The sequence below is a fragment of the Schistocerca cancellata genome, chromosome 1 (assembly GCF_023864275.1).
Source record: "Schistocerca cancellata isolate TAMUIC-IGC-003103 chromosome 1, iqSchCanc2.1, whole genome shotgun sequence".
NCBI lineage: Eukaryota > Metazoa > Arthropoda > Insecta > Orthoptera > Acrididae > Schistocerca > Schistocerca cancellata.
This window is the reverse complement of record NC_064626.1, coordinates 692,685,816-692,705,647: the sequence shown is the minus strand read 5'-3', so window position 1 is coordinate 692,705,647 and position 19,832 is coordinate 692,685,816. Positions and strand designations below refer to the sequence as shown.

Sequence of the window (19,832 nt, the reverse complement as noted above, 5' to 3'; positions counted from 1 at the left end):
ATGAATGAATCAGTTTTTGTGCTGCGACTGCCACGGTAACACGTACCTCTGTCGGTCACAAGCAGAGCAGCTGACATCTTACAAAGGAACCAGTGAACTAGGAGAGTCAGCACACTTTGTCTTCTACTCTCTTCTACATGCTATGCACAAAGGAAGAGTGGGAAAGAATAAAGCACAATTTTAAGTAGAAAATTTGTAGAAAAATTAATAACATTTAACCAAAAGCATAATACCACAATGTTCTGTGATGACAAAAGAGATTTAATAGCAGTACTTGTGGAATTTGGAACAATAACATCATGTGTTTTTTGGGAAACACATATCAGATTTAAAACAATATACAGACAAAATGTGACATAATTTGCATGACAATGTATATTACCAGCAAGACAGTTCAGGAGGAAACTTTTTGTCCAGAGTCATGTAGTGTCAGCAAAATATCTTGCCCATTTTGCCCAGATTATAAGATGGTGACATAACATAACACACTTCTAAATGTGAGTGATATCTTTAGTGGGTATAAGTGCAACACAGTTAGTAACTATTTTAAAGAAGATTTTTTTGCTATATGATCAGAGGTGTATTTAAAAAAAAAAAGCCTCAAAGCTCTCTCTAATATAAAAGAAAGAAGATGTTCCAAGAAATTATACAGGTCAGAACATTTTGCTTAACATCTATGACTACTCTGTCCTTAGAAGGCTAAAGAGGCCAAAAACAGAACTGAAGCAAAACAGAATTTGTTTATGATATGGGCAGAAGAATAAGACTTTTTGTCACTGTGAATGAGTATAGGGTGGGGTGATAATGAGATAAGCACATGGGTTGTTGAATATTTAGCTGGTATAGTATGTGGAATTGAAACCTTTGAACAAACAGGAATGTTATGTAAAAGGGATGAATAAATGTCTTCTAATATATTGTGTTGCTGTGGGGAATCTGAAAAGTCATATAACTCTTTGAGAAATGAGGTTGCACATAAAAAATATAATCTAGGATTAGACATGGAGATTTCTTTCTTTCTTGGGTTCAAAGTCTGTCAGAAATTAAATGGAACATATCCATCACTGTGTTCCTGATCAAAGAAGTAGCTGATTTAACTTTAATATGCTTGTGTATAAAAGATAGTCCAGAACTATACAGACACCAGACGGTCTTGAACTGATATTCTGAAATAATGAACCAATGGCCAGAAACAAATCTTTCATGCAGTATGAAGTCTTGAAAACTGATGTTTCAGAGGCACATGTTGGTGAAAGGCATATGTTTATGCATCAATATTGGTGGCAGATGCTACTTTGACAAAAATATACAGTCCTCTCTTATGCACCCACAGCCATTTTTTTCTATGGGCTTACACTAAGTCACTGTTGAAGAATCTGAAGAGGAACCTCTTGACCATCAGACAACAGGGATATTGGAGAGAGTGAGGCACAATGTTACACACTCCTCTTGTGCATGCTTTGAGATTGGCAGGTATCACTTGCTGTTATGAGTTCAAGTTGTTTATGTCAATAGAGAATCAAATGTTCATTTTGAATCATTAATTTTTTAGCTCATATTTGATCCTACATCGTCCATATAGTTTTAACCCTCAAGGTTTGAGACACCCCATTTAACATTCCTTGTTATGTAATTTGTGTTGCCTGTTGTAGAAGCCTGTTCATTTTCTTTTATTATTCTTTAGTTTCATTTATTTTGCTATAATTAAGATGAAAAATGAAACCAAAAGTTTCCCAGATCAGTAGCATCCCAAAAAATAAATAAATATGCAGAATAACTGACAACCTGTCATACATACAAGGCATGATCTTGTCTGCTAGTTATTTCTGTAATATGCTGCAAAAAGCTGATGTCATTAAAAGACCACTTGTTATGTTGTCGTGTGAACTCTTAACATAAATCCAAAAGAAGTTACATCCAAACACTGTTTTTAGACAGACTATAAACTGAAACTGCAAAAACTCTGACAAGGCAGAATATCTTTCTAATGTAAGAGACAGAGGGGGAGGGTCTTCTATTACCTCACTAGCTTTCCTGCTTCAATTTTCAATTGCAGAAGCCAAAGGCTCATTAATAGTCAATAGGTTCTATACCTAGGACAATTTAATTTGCTAACCAACAACTGCACCAACTCAATATACTACCACTCCACTAGCTCAGTCACACATCCACCTGATTCGTTCAACAGTTGCTGCACTATGGCTGTGTTTAAATCTTACGTTTCCAGAATGAGATTTTCACTCTGCAGTGAAGTGAGCACTGATATGAAACTTCCTGGCAGATGAAATCTGTGTGCCGGACGAAGACCCGTACAGGGAACCTTTGCCTTTTGCGGGCAAGTGCTCAACCAGGAAGTTTTCATATCAGCGCACTCTCGGCTGCAGAGTGAAAATCTCATTCTGGAAACATCCCCAGGTTGTGGCTAAGCCATGTCTCCACAATATCCTTTCTTTCAGGAGTGCTAGTTCTCCAGGTTTGCAGGAGAGCTTCTGTAAAGTTTGGAAGGTAGGAGACGAAATACTGGCAGAAGTAAAGCTGCGAGTACCGGATGTGAGTCGTGCTTCGGTAGCTCAGATGGTAGAGCACTTGCCCGCGAAAGGCAAAGGTCCCGAGTTCGAGTTTCAGTCGGGCACACAGTTTTAATCTGCCAGGAAATTTCAACACTTTTAAGCTTTAACTGTTTGTGTAGCTTCAATTAGGCTCTAATGTTAAGCAGAACTGTACTGGACAAGTATTGGATCCATATGATGGACTGAGATTAATATTCTGCTTCAGATTTGTTTTTGAGCTACACAGTACTGAAACAACTAACACTCGCAGTATCTCTGTAATTTCTCATAGATATAACAATCTTTGTCTGTCGCTACCCCATTTCCCTCCATTCCACCTTCCATTACCTAGATCTTTTGGTGTATGTCCCATTAAACAGCTCCTTTTTGTGAGAGTTCCTTATAGACTTATTTCCTCCTCTAATCAGTATAATTTTATTTCATACTTCATAAGCCTATTTGAATATTAAGATTCATCTGTAGCACAAGATTTAAATGCTGCCAGATTCTTCTTCTTCTGTTTTCCTGCAGTCTGCATTCTTGTCCGTATAATTCAAAGTTAATATGAGGGCCATTACAGAAGTCACAGCAACCATTTTTTGTCTCAAAAATGGTAACAAACTAAAAAATTCTGAAAGCTGCAAATGTCTGTAACCATCACATGTAAGGAGATGGATGAACTCACACTCCACCATAAAGATACAGCATGAGAAGAAGGATGAAACAAATTTCAAACATGTTTTACCATCAATTGCAATAGTATACAATAGTACATAGCAAAGTATACATCTTTCATCCAAGAACCCACAGTAACATGATTTGATGCTAGATGGCAGTCCTTGCCAGGAGAACGAAATGTGAAGAGAGACCACAGTATGAGCTGAGCAGCCATTCAGGATAGATGTTACCCACTTGAACAGTGCTGTTACATAAAGACTAAAGTTCAGTGTGGAAGGAATGCATGAAAATGCCACAAGGAGCTTGTGGAAGTGGTTGGAAATGCTGCTCTACCGTACTGAACGGTAGCTCAGTGGGTAGATGCATTAAGGTATGGCAGAGCTGCAGTGTCCAACATGCACTGATCCAGCCAGCCTGTCAGTGTGCATACATATTGTGCTTATACCCAGATTGCCCAGTGCTTGGAGAATGACAGAAGATAGATGCTGAAGGAATTACAGTGCCACACTAGTATTGAGAAGACAGAAATTACAAGATTTTACATGATGAGTTATACATGTGTAAAGTTGCTGCAAAGTGGATGGCTCATGCACTGAGTGAAGTGGAAGAGTGGATACATTAAGAAATTGGTTATGTGCATCTAGCATGTTACAAGGAAGAGGGAGACAATATGCTTGCATGAATCATTGCCATAGATGAGTTTAGGCCCAGGGCCTATCAGCAAGAACTGAAACACCAGTCTGTGGAATGGCATCATCCAGGACTACAATGCAGGTAGAGATTTCATCACAATACCTCTCCTGTCAAGTTAATGGTCATCGTAACTTATGACATTAGAGGACTGATTTTGTGCTATTTCATCCCACATAGACAAACTGTTAATGCATTGTACTATTGTCACACTTCTGCACTGACACCTATGACAGGATGTTCGGGAGAAATGTCCTTAAAGTCTACAAAATGCATTAATTCTTCAGGACAATGTGAGAGCCCATACACCAGCATGTGTATGGAATCTGCTTACACAATGCGGATGGAAAGTACAAGAGCATCCACTGTATTTGCTAGAATCATCATGTGATTATGACCTCAAGCAAAACTGAAAGAGCCATTGCATAGGATCCACTTTTGAACACATGAAGACATTGCCACAACAGCAGTGATGCATGAGATATGAGATCTGCTGATGGTGGGGGTGGGGGGGGGGGGGCGGCGGCAAGAGTATTTGGCATCTTTGTTGCAATTGACAGTAAAACTCATTTAAAACAAAAAAATTTGTTTCGCCTTTTTTCTTATGTTGTAACATTATGGCAGCATGTGTGTTCATCCATCACCTTACAAGTAATGTTTACATATGAACTATTCTTCCATTTACATATTTTATAATTTTTTAATGCATTGGCATTTTTGAGATAAAAAAAATAGTTTCCATAACTTTTGTAATGATCCTGTTATTTGCTATCGAAACAGCTATGAAAAAAATGGAAAAAACGCCTTTTTTGCCTCCACTAACCTGCTTCTGACATCTCCACTGCCTCAGTCATCTAATCTTATGTCACTGATATGAAAATTCTTTTAAGTCTTTTAATACTATAATCTCCTCCTGTAATATTTATTCTTAAACCATATTTTGTGTGGAATATGGAACCCATTTCAACAGGCAGAAATAATAAAAGAAATTACCCAAGTACCCTGCAACTACCTTCAATAACAAATCAACCATCTGGATATCTGCTGTAATAAATTTATTAGTGCTGATTCATTCATACTAAAAGTCAGTATTAAATAATGATAAAAATGTGCAAATAAATATCCACAAATTTTCAATGTTCACTTGGTCCATAATGTGCCTTCATTCATTTTATGCTCCTCATATTAGCTCTCTTAAGTGTATAATTTTTGTATCTTGTTGACATATTTTCTTTGTACCTTTTTATATTTCACTTCCTTCTCTCATTTTTTGTGCATCAAAAGCTTATTGCTTTTTTTTCAGGTTCCAGTTCTCATTTATAGCTCAAAATCAGCTCCAGATCTTTAATAACACACAGGACTGCAATCCTGGTTATTACACCAACTGTAACTCTCAGTTTTTCAGTGGATGTGATTATCTTGCTTGATTTGGGATTTTATGTGATTTTTAGTTCCCATTTTTATCTACACATTGGCACTTGAACTCTTCCTACTTTATACTTAACTTTCCAATTGTAGAAAGAATTTACATTACATTCTGAAAGTACAAGATTTGTTGTGTACTTTCTCCATTCATATATTTGTCAGCTATGTACACATGTTCCTCATAAGAAGCAGTTTTTCTTTCTGGTGCATGTACATTTGTTTTTAACGCAAATTGTACACAGTTATTTCTACCTCTGCTTTTTTTCTTATTTTTCATACAATGAATTCTTTCTCTTCCTTTGTTCCAATCTATAGCAGTCATGTTCATTGTCTGCTGAATTGTTTTCAACACTTCTGTTTGTGCTACTTGGTTTACTGGTTTTAATTTGTAGAAAAGCCTCTCTCACATTATAGTTCCTCAGTTTGACACTGTACACTGTACATTTATTTGAATTTTCATCTGATCTGTCATCACTGATTTATGATTAACTTCCACAGAACAATCCTGACATGTGAGATTCATGTAACTGCTAGCACTGCAACATTTTGGAAAACATTATGCTGTAAGCTACATGATGTTAAGAGTTAAAAAATGAAGGAAGAACAGAGAAAGAAATAAAAAGGAAGGAAGCTTGAGGTTTAACATTCTGTTGATGGAGCAGTTGTTAGCAGATTTGTCAAGAGCAGAACAGGAAATAAGCTGTAGCCTTTTCGAAAGAACCATCCTAGCATGTGCCTGAAGTAGTTTTGGGAAACAAGAGAAGATCTAAATCTTGATGGATGCTTTGGTTATTTAAAAGCTGCTTGATCAAGTGTGAATTCAATTCCATAAGTATTACAGCAGCTCACTAGTGAAGTTGACACAGGAAAACCTCTAGCTATAAACTAAATCATTTATGGCTATTATCATGATTTACATTTTTCCAGTCTACAAGAAAGCTATCTTTAAGCATTTTCTCCATGATACGCATACACATTAAAATAAAATTTGCTTGTTTCCATAACTCTTTGGTCTAGAAGTATGTATATTAAACATGTGAAATAACTTAATGTTAAAAGTGGGGTTCTTTCCATTTTAATATTTGCTCAGAGGCATGTTATACATCTTTTTTTTATTTTTTCTGGAAATTTCTAGCTATGTGTTGTCCACCTTGTGTCACCTTATGTTATCCATCCTTCTCAGTTTTCTTGTCTACATTTCTGTGCAAGAAGTGCACACGTGAAACTACAGTTGCTTGTAATGCCTTATTCTGTTTTACACTCAATGCATTCCCTAAGGTGCTACTTCATGTGTACTCATTACTCTAAGTGACATTCTAGGAGTAAAATTCCTTTTTTTTAATTTTACCTCACATCATTTCAGTCAGTCTATCTCTCTTTTCAGAGTTGCTACTGTATCCCATTATACTGACAAAGCAAAGTCTATCTATTGTAACTTAAAGAATGTTAATTCTATGTCCTCAGATTCTAGTAATCATCTTAGGAACAATTCCTTACTAAATATTTTATTTGGACTGATTTACCTCCAGCATTTTGCTTGTCAGCAAGCTATGAGGAAATCAAAAAAGAAATCACATTCCTGTGTGTATACTTTATGTTGCCTCTTCTGCAAATTCATGCCACTCATCTTTTTTTCATTGTTATGCCTTCAGTGGTAATTTATCAGTTTGGTAATTGGAAGATCCCATAGATTTTCAGAGAAAAATTGTTAGATAGTGACCACAAAGTATCTGAGGAACTTAATTTTAATAATAAACAAAATAAACTGTTAGACTATACAGATACTGGGTGCAGTTAAAGAGCTTGAATACCTAAAATTGAGTAATCATGTTCATATTCATATTGGGCCTCCAGCCGGAACTTAATGTCATCTTAACACAATTTTTCAGTGGTCCACCTGGCTGCCATCTTCAGGCGAGTAAGTCATCACACTGACTCACCAGAATTGAGATCAAACCACAATATTGGCTCCTTTATACACCACCTGTAGGTCCACCATGGATGCATGAACATTACTGCCCTCTAGGGCAAAGTACGGCAGAGCACTTGTGGTGAAAACTCGTTGAAATGTTTCTGCAAGTTTTCACCTCCAATGCACTGCCTTACTTTGCACTAGAGAGCAGTTACATTCACACATGCACAGTAGACATACAGGCAGTGTATAAAGGAGCTGCCACTGCAGTTTGATTTCAGTTCCAGCAGGTTAGTGCAACAGTGTACTCACCTGAAGATGGTGGCAACAGGGACCGCCCAGATATATTTTCTCAAGATGATGTTATGTTTCAGCTGGAGACCTAGTATGGATATCATTACTTACTATGCCAGGAAAGTTTACAGAGCCATGAGTAACTGTGTTCATTGCTCTCGAGACATAAAGCACTCTTTGTTTATTTTCATTGATCTATAAACAACAATTTATGAGCATGTTCAGAAATTCATGTTAAAAACTTCTAGACCTTGCAGGGGGAGCAAGTACATAATATTTTGAATAGGAATCCATGTCTGGAGACATACCATTTCCATTCTATGACAGTTTTAATTGAGATGTGAAACATGTCCATGTCTGCTAAGGAAAGAGAAATGTCTCAGAGTTGCTTCTCACTGGACAAGAAATTGAAAAGACACCAGGTGGGATGTAGAGTATGTACCAGAACATACTTCATAGGTACAATATCTGTAAGAATGTTGTTGGCCACTACATGAAGTTGCTGTTTTAAGGCATCAAGTTGATTTACTAGTAAATTTTGCATTGAGACTTCAAGGTAAATTTTTAAAATCCTTAGCTCACACTCAGAATTTATTACAGTGACATAATTGTGTAGTAAAGTTCCAGTAGAATGTAAATACTCTGGGAGTAGTGGAGACCACACACAGGAGAAGCAGAAGCATTGAGCTGTCGACAGGCAGACAAACAAAAAAGGAAACTGCTAACTTTCAAAGTAATCCTTTCTTGAACTAGAGAACACATAAATATGCACACGCCCACACACGCACACGCCCACACATGCACACGCCCACACACGCCCACGCCCACACACGCACACGCCCACACACGCACACGCCCACACACGCACACGCCCACACACGCACACGCCCACACGCACACGCCCACACACACACACATGCCCACACACACACACACACACACACACACACACACACACACGTGTGTGCGCGCGCATGCACGATGCCAGCTGGATGCACAACCCCGATACTACATTGCAGGAATGCTAGATTGAGGTGGAGTTATGTCAGGTGGGCAGGGGAAAGGAAAGGTGGGAGGCAGGAAGAGGAGGTGGGGTGGGTGCCCAGCAGCTCAGAGGGAGGCAGCTAGTTTGCCAGTTAGGAAAGCAGGAGGAACGGGTGGCAGGTGCATGGGATAGGCATGTGATGCACAGATGTCAGAGATGGTGGGGAGCAGCGCATATTGAAGGTGACACAGGGATGTGAGATGGGAGGGGTGATAGTTTGGGGCTAGGGAAAACTGTTGGATTGAGCGTATGGGAACAGTGGGTTACTGTGGATTGAGACCAGGCTTTGCAAAACATCCTTTGTTCCCATAACTGTTCTGGCCTCAATATCCAGCAAACTGCTGTCCCTACACGCTTCACCCAACAGCATCCCCTTCTTCCATCCTATCATCCCCTCCCAACACACATCCACATGTCACCTTCAGTGTGAGCTGCTCCCAATTGGCTCAGATATCCATGCATCACATGCCTTGCCTATGCACCTGCCACTCCTCCCTCCTGCATTCCTGGACAGGAAAACAGCCACCTCCATCAAAGACACTAGCCATCTGCCCTCAACTCCTATTCTTGCCTCTCTCTCCTTTTACCCATCCACTCAACACAATCACCACCCTAACATAGTCCACCTGCCAAAATGCAGCACTGGCATTGTGCTTCCAGCCAGTGCCATGTACAGGCACAGGTGTTTCTCTCTCTCTCTCTCTCTCTCTCTCTGTGTGTGTGTGTGTGTGTGTGTGTGTGTGTGTGTGTGTGTGTGTGTGTGTGTGTGTGTGTGTGTGATTTGTGGCATGTATTTGTACTATAGCTCAAGATAGGATTACTCTGAAAGCAAGCAGGTTTCCTTTTCTGTGTGTGCCTGTCAGCACCTCAATGCTTCTGCTTTTTGGTGAGTGGTCTCTTTTCACATTTTGATGACAATCATATTACACAGGCATTTTGTCAGTATGGTGTTTTCATGTAAAATAACAATGGAAATTCCTGGATGGAGCAATAAGTAAAATAAGGGAAAAGCAACCATGCATATATAATAGATCAATGTGTGGAGCACATAAACACATAACAGAAAACAGCATTCACACTAGCTTTTGAACAACAGCTCTTTCTCTAGCACAAGCAAACATTCACATATTCATATTGTCTCTCTTTACTTATCTGCAACTCCTGTCCATTCTTTATCCCTTAATGTTTCTATACTTCCTTCTCTTCTACAGTACCTGCCTTCAAAACACACACCAAGTCTGTGTGGTTCGGTGTGTGAATGCGAATACTTGCAGTAGCAAAAGAGCTATTGCTTAAAAGTTAATGTGAATGCTGTTTTCTGTTATGTGTTTCTGTGATCCATGGACTGATCTAGTATAGGCAAGTGGTTCTCTTTCCTTTGTTTTACATATTGCCATGTAAAATGGTAGATATGTTGAAATAATGAACTGTAATTACACTAGATATATTAACAATGGATTTTATGACTAATTTACACACCCTATCTGTAAAAATTGGGTCATTTATTCAGTCTTAGTTCAAAAACATTAACATGAAGGAGACATGAGAAAACGTCTGTGTTACTTAGAAGATCAACATCTTTCTAAATAATTCTTATAATTCATTGTCACACACCTAGTGATATCATTTTGTATCCCCTGATCATTTACAAAAGTAGGAGAATGTAAAAAGATACTGTGTGTATGAACCTGCTAATCATTAAAATAAACAAAAAAGTGGGAGAGGTGGTGGCATGAAGGCTCTGCTCAGGGCACAGCTTATTTTATATAAATGTGAACAAATTACTAAGTCATTAAAGAACATACATGCATGGTAGTAGAAACGGCAGTATAATTATCTATTTTAAGGATGTTAAGTGTTATGGGAAACTTTGGAGGAAGATTTTGTAGCATTGTATGTTGTACTACAGTACTTAATTTTATGTACATTAAGTTTTTTTATTCTCGCTATTTGTCTTGCTCATTATTAAATATAATTTCAGAATACATACCATATGCTTTATATGTTTTGTTTAAAGAAGTTAAAGCTATGTTTTTGGTTTTTGTTGCAGGAATTAGAAACATCAAATCTTCAGAGCCTGCTCTTTTGTATGCATGCATTTTTAACAGCTAAAGTAGCTTCAGTTGATCCAGCCTTTCTGAGTTCAAAAACACCCTAGTCAGTTTTGTACAAAATAGATTAATTATTATAAATAAATGTACAGAAAATACCATTAAGATAAATCAGTTTGTATATTGAAATACAAAAATAGTGAAATATATTGTTTGTAAATGTTAACATTGAGAAATGTGTCTATCTGAAAACAATACCTTTATAAATTTATAAATATATGTACATACAATCCTTGTTATATTGTTGTCTATACTTCTTACTTACAAAAGCAAAAAAAAATGTATTGTTTACTTTTGTGTCTCAATGAAATTATATATGAATTTATCACATGAGTCTCAAAACCAAAGGACAAGGGCCAAAACAAAGTTTAATCAGAAGCTTTAGATTATGAAAGAGTTTTTGGGATTTTATTTATGTATTTCAATTTATGAAATCAATACAGTTTTGGTGTACTTTTTACTACTTCATTCAAGAACTTTTTTGTAAATTGTAGCTGAAAAGAACAGACTGAAAGCGTTTCTCTGGCAGCAGCCAAGAAATCACAAACAAAAAACTTTTTAAATAATGCCTATTGTAAAAACTGCAAAACATATGTACTTCATAAAGATTTTAATGTTGTTGTTGATAAAGAGTAAGTTACAAATTGGCCAAGATTTCTTCCACTATCTGAATGTAATTTGCTGCTCTGTGGGCACTACAAGACTGCATCTTTGTGTAAATGAGAATCAAATTCCCATTTTAGTGACAGTCACGTGATATCATTTGGAGTACCAGAGTAACTATCTCTAATACATGTTACAGCAATAATTAATATGAAAGAACATAACACAAATAATTAATGAAGTACTTTCTTATATTTAATTTAAACTCTTTGATTTCTAATAACTATGGGGGAAAAGGAAGTGTTTTACATTATTTATCACATGATTTACAAGGAACAGTTTAAATCTGTGTGCGAACAACACAACCACTTTCTTTCGTACCACTACGTTGTTAGTGTCTTTGTTTTATATATTCCACACAGTGACCACAGAGGAGGACATACACAGTTCTCAGGTGAAGGTATACTTTTTCTTGAATGGTACCATGTGTTTAAGAGTTGATATATGTATTCACTCTCTCAAATAATTTTTATTTTTACATCCGACTTACATCCATATTATTAAAAAACACAAAGAAAAGAACTAATATATTAATCAGTGAAAAAGAAAAATGCCTGCACTGAGTATCAACCAACAGAAATTAAAATTTTAAAGCAATCTGTTGACAATAATGATGCAATAATTAATTTCAAAACAGCAGTTACATAAACTGAATAAGCGTACTTCCAGCACATAGTCTACATAAATTTTAATAATCAAGAAGAAAACACAAGAGAATACTAGTCTAATTTTTCATTAAGAAACTTTTAATTATGGCTCATACACAATGTTTTGTATATGGGTACTGCATTGTAGGTTGAGAAGAAAGGTAAAAACTCATCATCTTCCATCAATCATGAGTTAGTCAAGATTGCCTGTTCTAGTCTCTGTCAGGATTTTGTCAACCTATATCTCTTTTGCTTCTGGGTTGTATTGCATCACTGGTTTCGTTCAAATAACTGAAGATGGAAGCACATTTTTTTTAGTCAATTTGACTGCAGCATTCTTTGTACAGCGTCACATATTGATCTAAATTTGTATATACTATTTTCTACATATTTTTTTTTAATGGTGTATTATGCCACATCCAAATACCTTAAAATATTTCCCTGTTCAAATGAGCAGATGGCAAACATTATTTTAGTCTTTGATGGGGCCTTTCTAATAAAACCCACTCCATGGTTTTGAAATCAACATCTTATAATCAAATTTATGACCCAATGTATTTATCTGATGAAGTGCTCTTTGAGGAGCATTCTCTGTTTCTTTTCAATTGGGGCCTACTGTAATTGTTCCAGTGTACAGTGCCCTTACATTTGCTATCAGTAATTGCGATATTCCTCTCCTCTACATTACTTTGCACAGCAGAGTTCTATTTACCTTGCCAAAGACCTTTCCATATAAAAGAATTAAATGAATGTGGAAACCCCCATAAAGTTGTCTCTCATACTTTTTGCTTCTTTTACCTCATCGTACAAAAAAATATTTATTTTTAATGTACAGTGTCACCATCATTATTACATTATATTTATTCATGGCAATTACTATTTCAAGGTTTTGTTAACATTTACCTTGTGTTAGATAAACTATTGCTATGAAGAGACCATAAAAGAAAATAATTCATTAAAACTTGGGAGAAAAATCTCCCTTTCAAATTACTATGCCACTGCTCATGAGTAAATGTGATAATTCCCCTTGTAATGCAACATCAATGAATGAATATGTGCAATAAGTAATTCAAATTTTTCTCAAGCTTCTTGTTGATTTATCTTAAGTCAGCAAAGTCATTATCATCACTGAAGTTATCATTTCTGTATGGTAAATGGACTACAGAACTACCTGGAACTTTCTCAACACTTTGGAGTGCTTAGAATCTTTTTTTTCTTTTTAACCGTAATATTTACTTGGCCATATGACAGTGTTCTTCTGGAAGTTGCCTATTCTGTAATTCTGATACTGCAGTGTGAGGCAGTGCATCATCAAAGTAAGAATGTTCACCCTTTGCTTACAAAGTTACTCTACAAATAATCAGTCAAACTTAATTCTGTTTTGTGCTGACAGCCAGTAATTCATATTCTCTGTTCTGAAATCATAGTGTTTATTTTTGAAAATTCATAAGCGATTTTACCCACTATTCTCAAGGTGGCAATAAAATTTTACCAATCATTGACTGTCTTCATCTTATCTTGCACCATATGCCATATATTTGTTTTATAAAGACAGAACTACAGGAAGACAAAAAACAAGACTGTGGTGGAAAAAAGTATTAAAATAGAACTGAATTTCTAGAATGTTTCACAAAGTAAGGCTTATAATTTGTACTGCAAGGGAGCTGTAATTGCCTTTGAATGATAAATGTAAAGTGACCCCTAATTAATTAGGGTAACTGAACAGATTGTTTGATCCAACTGTGTTTATAGAATATAGTAACATTATGACTTCCTTGAATAACAGTGAGAAGTGTTCTACATCAATTATTCAAATTCCACAATACCTTAAAAATGATTATCAGAAGGTCATTCAAAATGAGACTGTCGTTCAACATCAGATACAAGAGAGCCTGCAATATTTGTCAGCAGTGACATATATGTTCCTACATACTTAAATTTCTATCAAAAACTGTTCTTAAAGTCACAAAATTAACACAATATTAGCATAAAAAATAAATAAACATTATAACAATTCTCACAGTGTGAATAATAGTATTTGTTTTTAATCACAATAATTATCAGTCTCCTATAGCCCTGTGACTCACAAGAACTCAAATGTTTCTCAGCTTTACTTCATATTCTCTGTTCTGAAATCGTAGTGTTTATATTTCATTTCTATTTTGTACCCCTGTTACTTATTATGTTACATGTTATTTTCAAGTTCTCTGTCCCTAATCACATTTCTACCTTGAGAAGCTCTGTTTTTCTGCAGTTGCCTAGAAACATTTCGGTACATGTCATAATTTATATGAATATTTTATTTTCACTTTGTGATCTACCAGTTCACAATTTCACAGAATACAATTTATATTCCGTGAATATCATCAACCAATTCCAGTTTGGACTTAAAGATACATACAACATGCACATCTAAAAAAAAAAATATGTTGGTTTATATCTCGGAGAATGGTTTTGCCTTGATTGCAGAAATATCATCTTGTTAGTATGCATATCTTTTCTAATGCAATCCTCCAGATGAGCACTTTGCTCTTGTGCTATGTTAGCAATATTCTACCACTCAGTCATTTTTTGCCTCACTAATATGTAATCAACATGCGGAAAGTGTGTTTACTTTACTTTTGTTAGACTTTATTTCAATTACTTGTAAACAAATCTGAATTTTATTTTTTCATTACACTAGGTTTTGCATAATTAATTCCTTATTTCTATGCTGCTTTTCCAGATTTTGAGTTTTGTAACAGATTAAGTCAGTTTTATTTTTCTGGTGCATTTTAATTGTTGTTAGTTTTCTGGTTGAAAATATGACTCAGAGATCTTCTAGAGAAACAACTGATATCAGTTTCTAAAAGCTTTTGTGGCATAGTTGATCAATGATTTGTTTTATTATGCCAGGAACACAGTTATTGTTTGTAATTCAGCTTTCTCCAAAATTATGATTTAATGTATTACTGTTATAACAGCAAACATACATTTGTTTTCCTCTTTTTGTTTCGAGTTGCAATAACCTTGGAGGTGCTGGATGTTGTTTGAAACATTATAATCTGAGTTATCTGGACAACTTAAATTTTTCTTGTAAACTCAGACAGAAATGAAACACATTTTGCAACTGTAAAACTTTCTCATAAGTGCTCTATGTTTTTGATAATTCCCTGAAAAGTATCGTCCAATATTCCCAACAACTGGACAAGAGGAAACCCATAGAATCAGAAGATGAAACCTACCCTATTCTTCTTCTTACAACAGGTCTTCCATCTTACACTCTTTTTCATTAATAGACCTGCTATTTATGGCAAAAATATATGTTTGTTTTGTTAATTACATGATGATTTAATTACAGGTTCTTTTTCTACTTCCTGGGACCATTGTTTTATTTTATTTTTTATTCATTCAATTTATAATGCAAGTATAATGCAAGTAAGGTTTGTACTGTGTCAAATAAATTCAGTTAAATTTGTTGCTTAATTACAACAAACCACAAACAATAAAGCCGTAGGAACTGTGCAAGGTGTGATAAATATTTCACTTTTTAGAAATTTCAAGATGGATAATATTTTAGAATTTAGTGCAATGCTTGACAAGCATAAGTCCTGTTGATGCAGGTGCCTAATACTCCCAGAGCATCAAACTAACCTATGTGATAATGTTAGTGACATAAGACTCAATATCACTATTTGTAATGGAAGAGAAACCATTTTTTTCTTGAATTTAATGTATACTTAACGACAATGAATTTGTTACAGTTACATCATATTCAGCTTCCTTACTTTGGTGAAAGGTGTTGAACATCAGTCCTTATTTTCCACATGTAATAAACTTTCCTGTCTTTGGTAATGTTGTTTTGTAACTACTGTCATTATTTTACCTAATGGCGGATGAGGCATCTTTCAATTTACACCAATAAAGGCCTTATATTTGTAGGGATTCCTTGTTGTGAAGTATGTTTATAATTATCAAAACTAGACATGGTTGTCTCACTGGGAATTCTTTATAATTAGTTTGAATAGGAGAACTAAAACTCGGTGCACAACCATACACGGATTGTTAGACACAGAACACTTATTTGTAATTCAAAGTATCAGCCTTTTTGATGAGAAAATTAAAATATTTGAACCAAAGAAAATTTAATTGTAATGGATTATAGCATTACAGACAAAGAGAATTTGCACCACCCAAAAATTACTGGGAATAGTTCATCATCATGTACATGCTACATGTCACAGCTTTATATAGTTATAAGAAATTCTTCCTAAAATATTCGGAATTAAGGATTTTTGACTTATTTTTGTTGATTCTGTATGCTTTACTTAACCTCTCCAGTGAAGTTGTTTCTCCAAAACAACTATATTCTTAACTTTTCACAAATGTTCTGGTATTTGTTGAGGAGAATAGCCGCACTTGACATTAACAGTTGTTATTTTTGTATGTAAGTGTGACAACAATTTTACATTAAACAAAATAATCAAGAGTAAATGATAAAACTTCAAGAAAAATGGAAACAGCAAGAGAAGATTGCAGTCACCAGCATAAGACACAGAATATATATTTATGAGAGAGTCTTTTTTTGCTTGGCAGAATAAGAAAAAAATGTGACGAAACTGGCTCCAAATTGACAAAGGCAATAATACAGCACAATAATGCAAAAGAAGTTACAAAGTAAAAGCATAGTTCACTGACTGATTCATTCACTATGTTAAGCAGATCGTACTGAAGGAGGTTTCAGGGATGTGGAAAGAATCAAGATGTCATTAACAAAGACAAATAATTGTCAAGAAGTAAATCTAGTAATTGTTTTACATAGCTGCATGCATTAGCACAAGCAATGTATAACAGATTCTCTAGCAGCAAAACTGGAGAATGTTTGGAAAGGCAGAGGATATGCAGCTGCATGGTGAATAGCTTGCTTCAACAGTTGTTTGTATTGAGTGCCTTGTTTCTATGTTTCAAAGATGAGCTGGATGAGAAAAGGATGCTTAAATCAAATATAGGCTGGATAGATAATGCACTATCCCATGTTTTTATCGCTTGTAGGCAGTTTTTTTTTTTTTATATATTTAGCATAATTATGACAGAATCATTAGAACAGAATCTTCATGTTAGTGGCAACACTGGTATTCTCCAGTCCCTGGGTGTAGTAGTCACACTAAAATAATAATTAAATTATATACGGTGTCTCTGTGAAAGGGCAGACGATCCAAGAAATATGTAACTACAGAGGATATTACAATTGTGTAAAAAAATAATGAAATGGAAAATGGAATAAAAATGAAAAGGTATCAGTGGTGGCATTAGAAATAACAGCAGGAACAAGGAGCTATGAAATAGATGACTATGATGGTTAAATGAATGAAAGGCAAATGGAAGAAGAGGATAAAGTGGCAGGGAGAAACAAGAACTGGATAAGAATAAGACGACAAAGCAGATGTTAAGCATCACAGATAATTACACAGTAAATTGTCAGTTTTTAGTTCTGAGGGAATACTATGTTGTGGGATACAAGTGATCCCTCCGGCAAAATAATAATAAAACAACTAAATCATTTCTACTGTATATAACAAGAAGACTTCAACCATTTTACTGTGTATTACTGTTTGGCAGAAATTAATGCTTAGATGCAACTTGGGCCACTGATGAGCCAAAAATTACAATTTTTATTATTTTTGTGAACTTCATTCTAATTGCCTGAAATTAAGAAGTGATATCATCAAAGGAGTTAAAAAAATATTACAATACTCAGAATGCAATTATCAATATAGTGAAGCACTTAAAAGGAACTGGAGGGCAACAAGTGTTTCCATTGTGAAGATTTTCTTAAAAGCTTTATTTGTACCACAGGATTAAATTTTAATTTTGCAATAGAAGCCGGTAGTGAAATGAATAACAGCACACACAACGATATCTCACATACATATAAATAATTAAATTAAATTTATGTGCAGTAATAAATATAATAGTGTAATATGATAAAAGACTGTCATGTTTTCACTCCTAAGACTAAGGTCAATCCTGTTACATTTCCAAATACCTTGCTCTTTTATGACTGCAAATATTTTACTTAAAATATAGTTCCAGGGACTTAAAAATTAAATCTAATAAGTGAAACTACCTACCATTCTATAATATATCTGCACACACCGCAGAAAATAAGAATATTATGCACCTCTTACAGCTACATCAGATCACTGTAGCGCATACATCAATTAGAACTCCTTTCACCACAGCATGATTTTTTCTTTTTATTATTTTTGCAAGAGTTATGGCAAAAGATCCATGAATCTAATTAATGTGTGATCAATATATGTACAGTAAGAACACTGGGTTATATAAACTCAAATTACACTTCAGTCCAGAAATGGCAACACAATCAAGTTGTACTTGGCTTAAGGGAAACTAATGTTTGATTTTTCAGTATGTAAGTACTCTGACAGTTGTATAGCATTGCATGCAACAACTTCATGCTACTTTTCAAAATATTTTGCTATCCATATAGTTTAAGCACACTATTTGGTTTTAAACACAACAGACACAAAACTAGATATGGTAAAATATATTAATAATTTGATAAGTATAGGTAACAATTAACTTTTGTCTTTTGCTTAATTGCAAATTATCAGAATTGGATAACCACAAAGATTATGCTTGGCATTCTCTCCTGGGTTTGGTAAGTTCTGCCCACTCTGAAGCAAGTCAGTTCAGTAGTTTGATTTCTTACATGTATTAGGTACCTTCTGTTATGTAGTGTGGTAGTATATTGGTGATTACACTCATCCAAAGTGTTAAACCATGTTGAGACAATAGCACAAGATTCTAATCACACTTTTAGGGCTCCAATCACATTATGTTTCAATGGGTTATGAAAACTCAACTGAGGCCTTTTTCATTTAATGCTGGATTAAGATGCCTAAGATTTTCCATCTTTTAAAAAATGTAAATTAGATAAGTGTGAACAATAGCAATACTATACATTATAACAAATAAATAATTCTCAAAGTTTTCAAATTCTTCCCCTCAGGGTTGGATAGAAATTTAGAAGCAGAGTCACTGGATTGCTATTAATCAATGCAAACATGGCAGTCCCTGCAATAATGTACTCAGGAATAATGTAGATGGAAGAATATTGGTTCCTGCCTGGCAAATCTGCTTGATAAAAGTTTGTGTTGGGGTTTAATAATAAATGTATGTTGGCTACAGAAAGAATGTATTTGGATGCATATTTAACTAAGATGTTCAAGTTCATTACGCGCATATGGAACTGAAAGCTTTCCATAACTTTGAAGTGTCTGATGAGACATCTGCTTTTGTTATGAATGTAAGTGCTGACTCATGAAACAATCATTGTGTTAAATGTTTATAATAAATTAATTATGTACAAAGAATTTTTTAAGATGAAGATTTGTTATATTCTGTGTTTCAGGCAACTGTTTCATGGCAACAGCACTTACAGATATATAAAGCTGGCAAGTGAAGTCTGTAACAAATGTCTGTCTGCTCTAATATACTCACAGCAAAATTATACTCTTGCTCCATTTGAGTGGTTTACAGACAATATTAAAATGGTGTTCATGTTCCAAAACTTTTGACTGTGTTTTAATTTTATATACCCTCCATTAATTCCTACGACATTCCCTTCCAGATAAGCAAATTATTGTACAATTTTTATTAATTCCTTTGTTTCCTCAGTGATTTCCTTCCAGAATTAAAAAGTATTGAGTTGTTCATATACCAGTATGTAAGATGACACTTGAAACAGGGACACGAAAGTCACAACACTAAACATTAGCTTCTGGTGGACGACACAAACAGCTTTGGTTAAATGAA

General features: G+C 35.0%; 1 protein-coding gene across 3 annotated transcripts in view; it reads left to right on the top strand.

The window, feature by feature from the left end:
- Positions 1-19,561, top strand: part of LOC126184461 (gamma-1-syntrophin) — a 769,719-nt gene extending 750,158 nt beyond the window's left edge. Inside the window, exons 10-11 of one of the 3 annotated variants that reach the window (XR_007536832.1) lie at positions 19,027-19,323; positions 19,429-19,561. Coding sequence is in view for 2 of the 3 variants with exons in the window: in XM_049926854.1 (XP_049782811.1) it covers positions 10,644-10,751 (108 nt within the window). In the remaining variant the exon portion in view is untranslated. Of the gene's footprint in view, positions 1-10,643; positions 11,767-19,026 lie in introns of those variants that run through there. The other 2 variants (XM_049926862.1, XM_049926854.1) reach the window with 2 other exon arrangements.
- Positions 19,562-19,832: the final 271 nt, after the last annotated feature.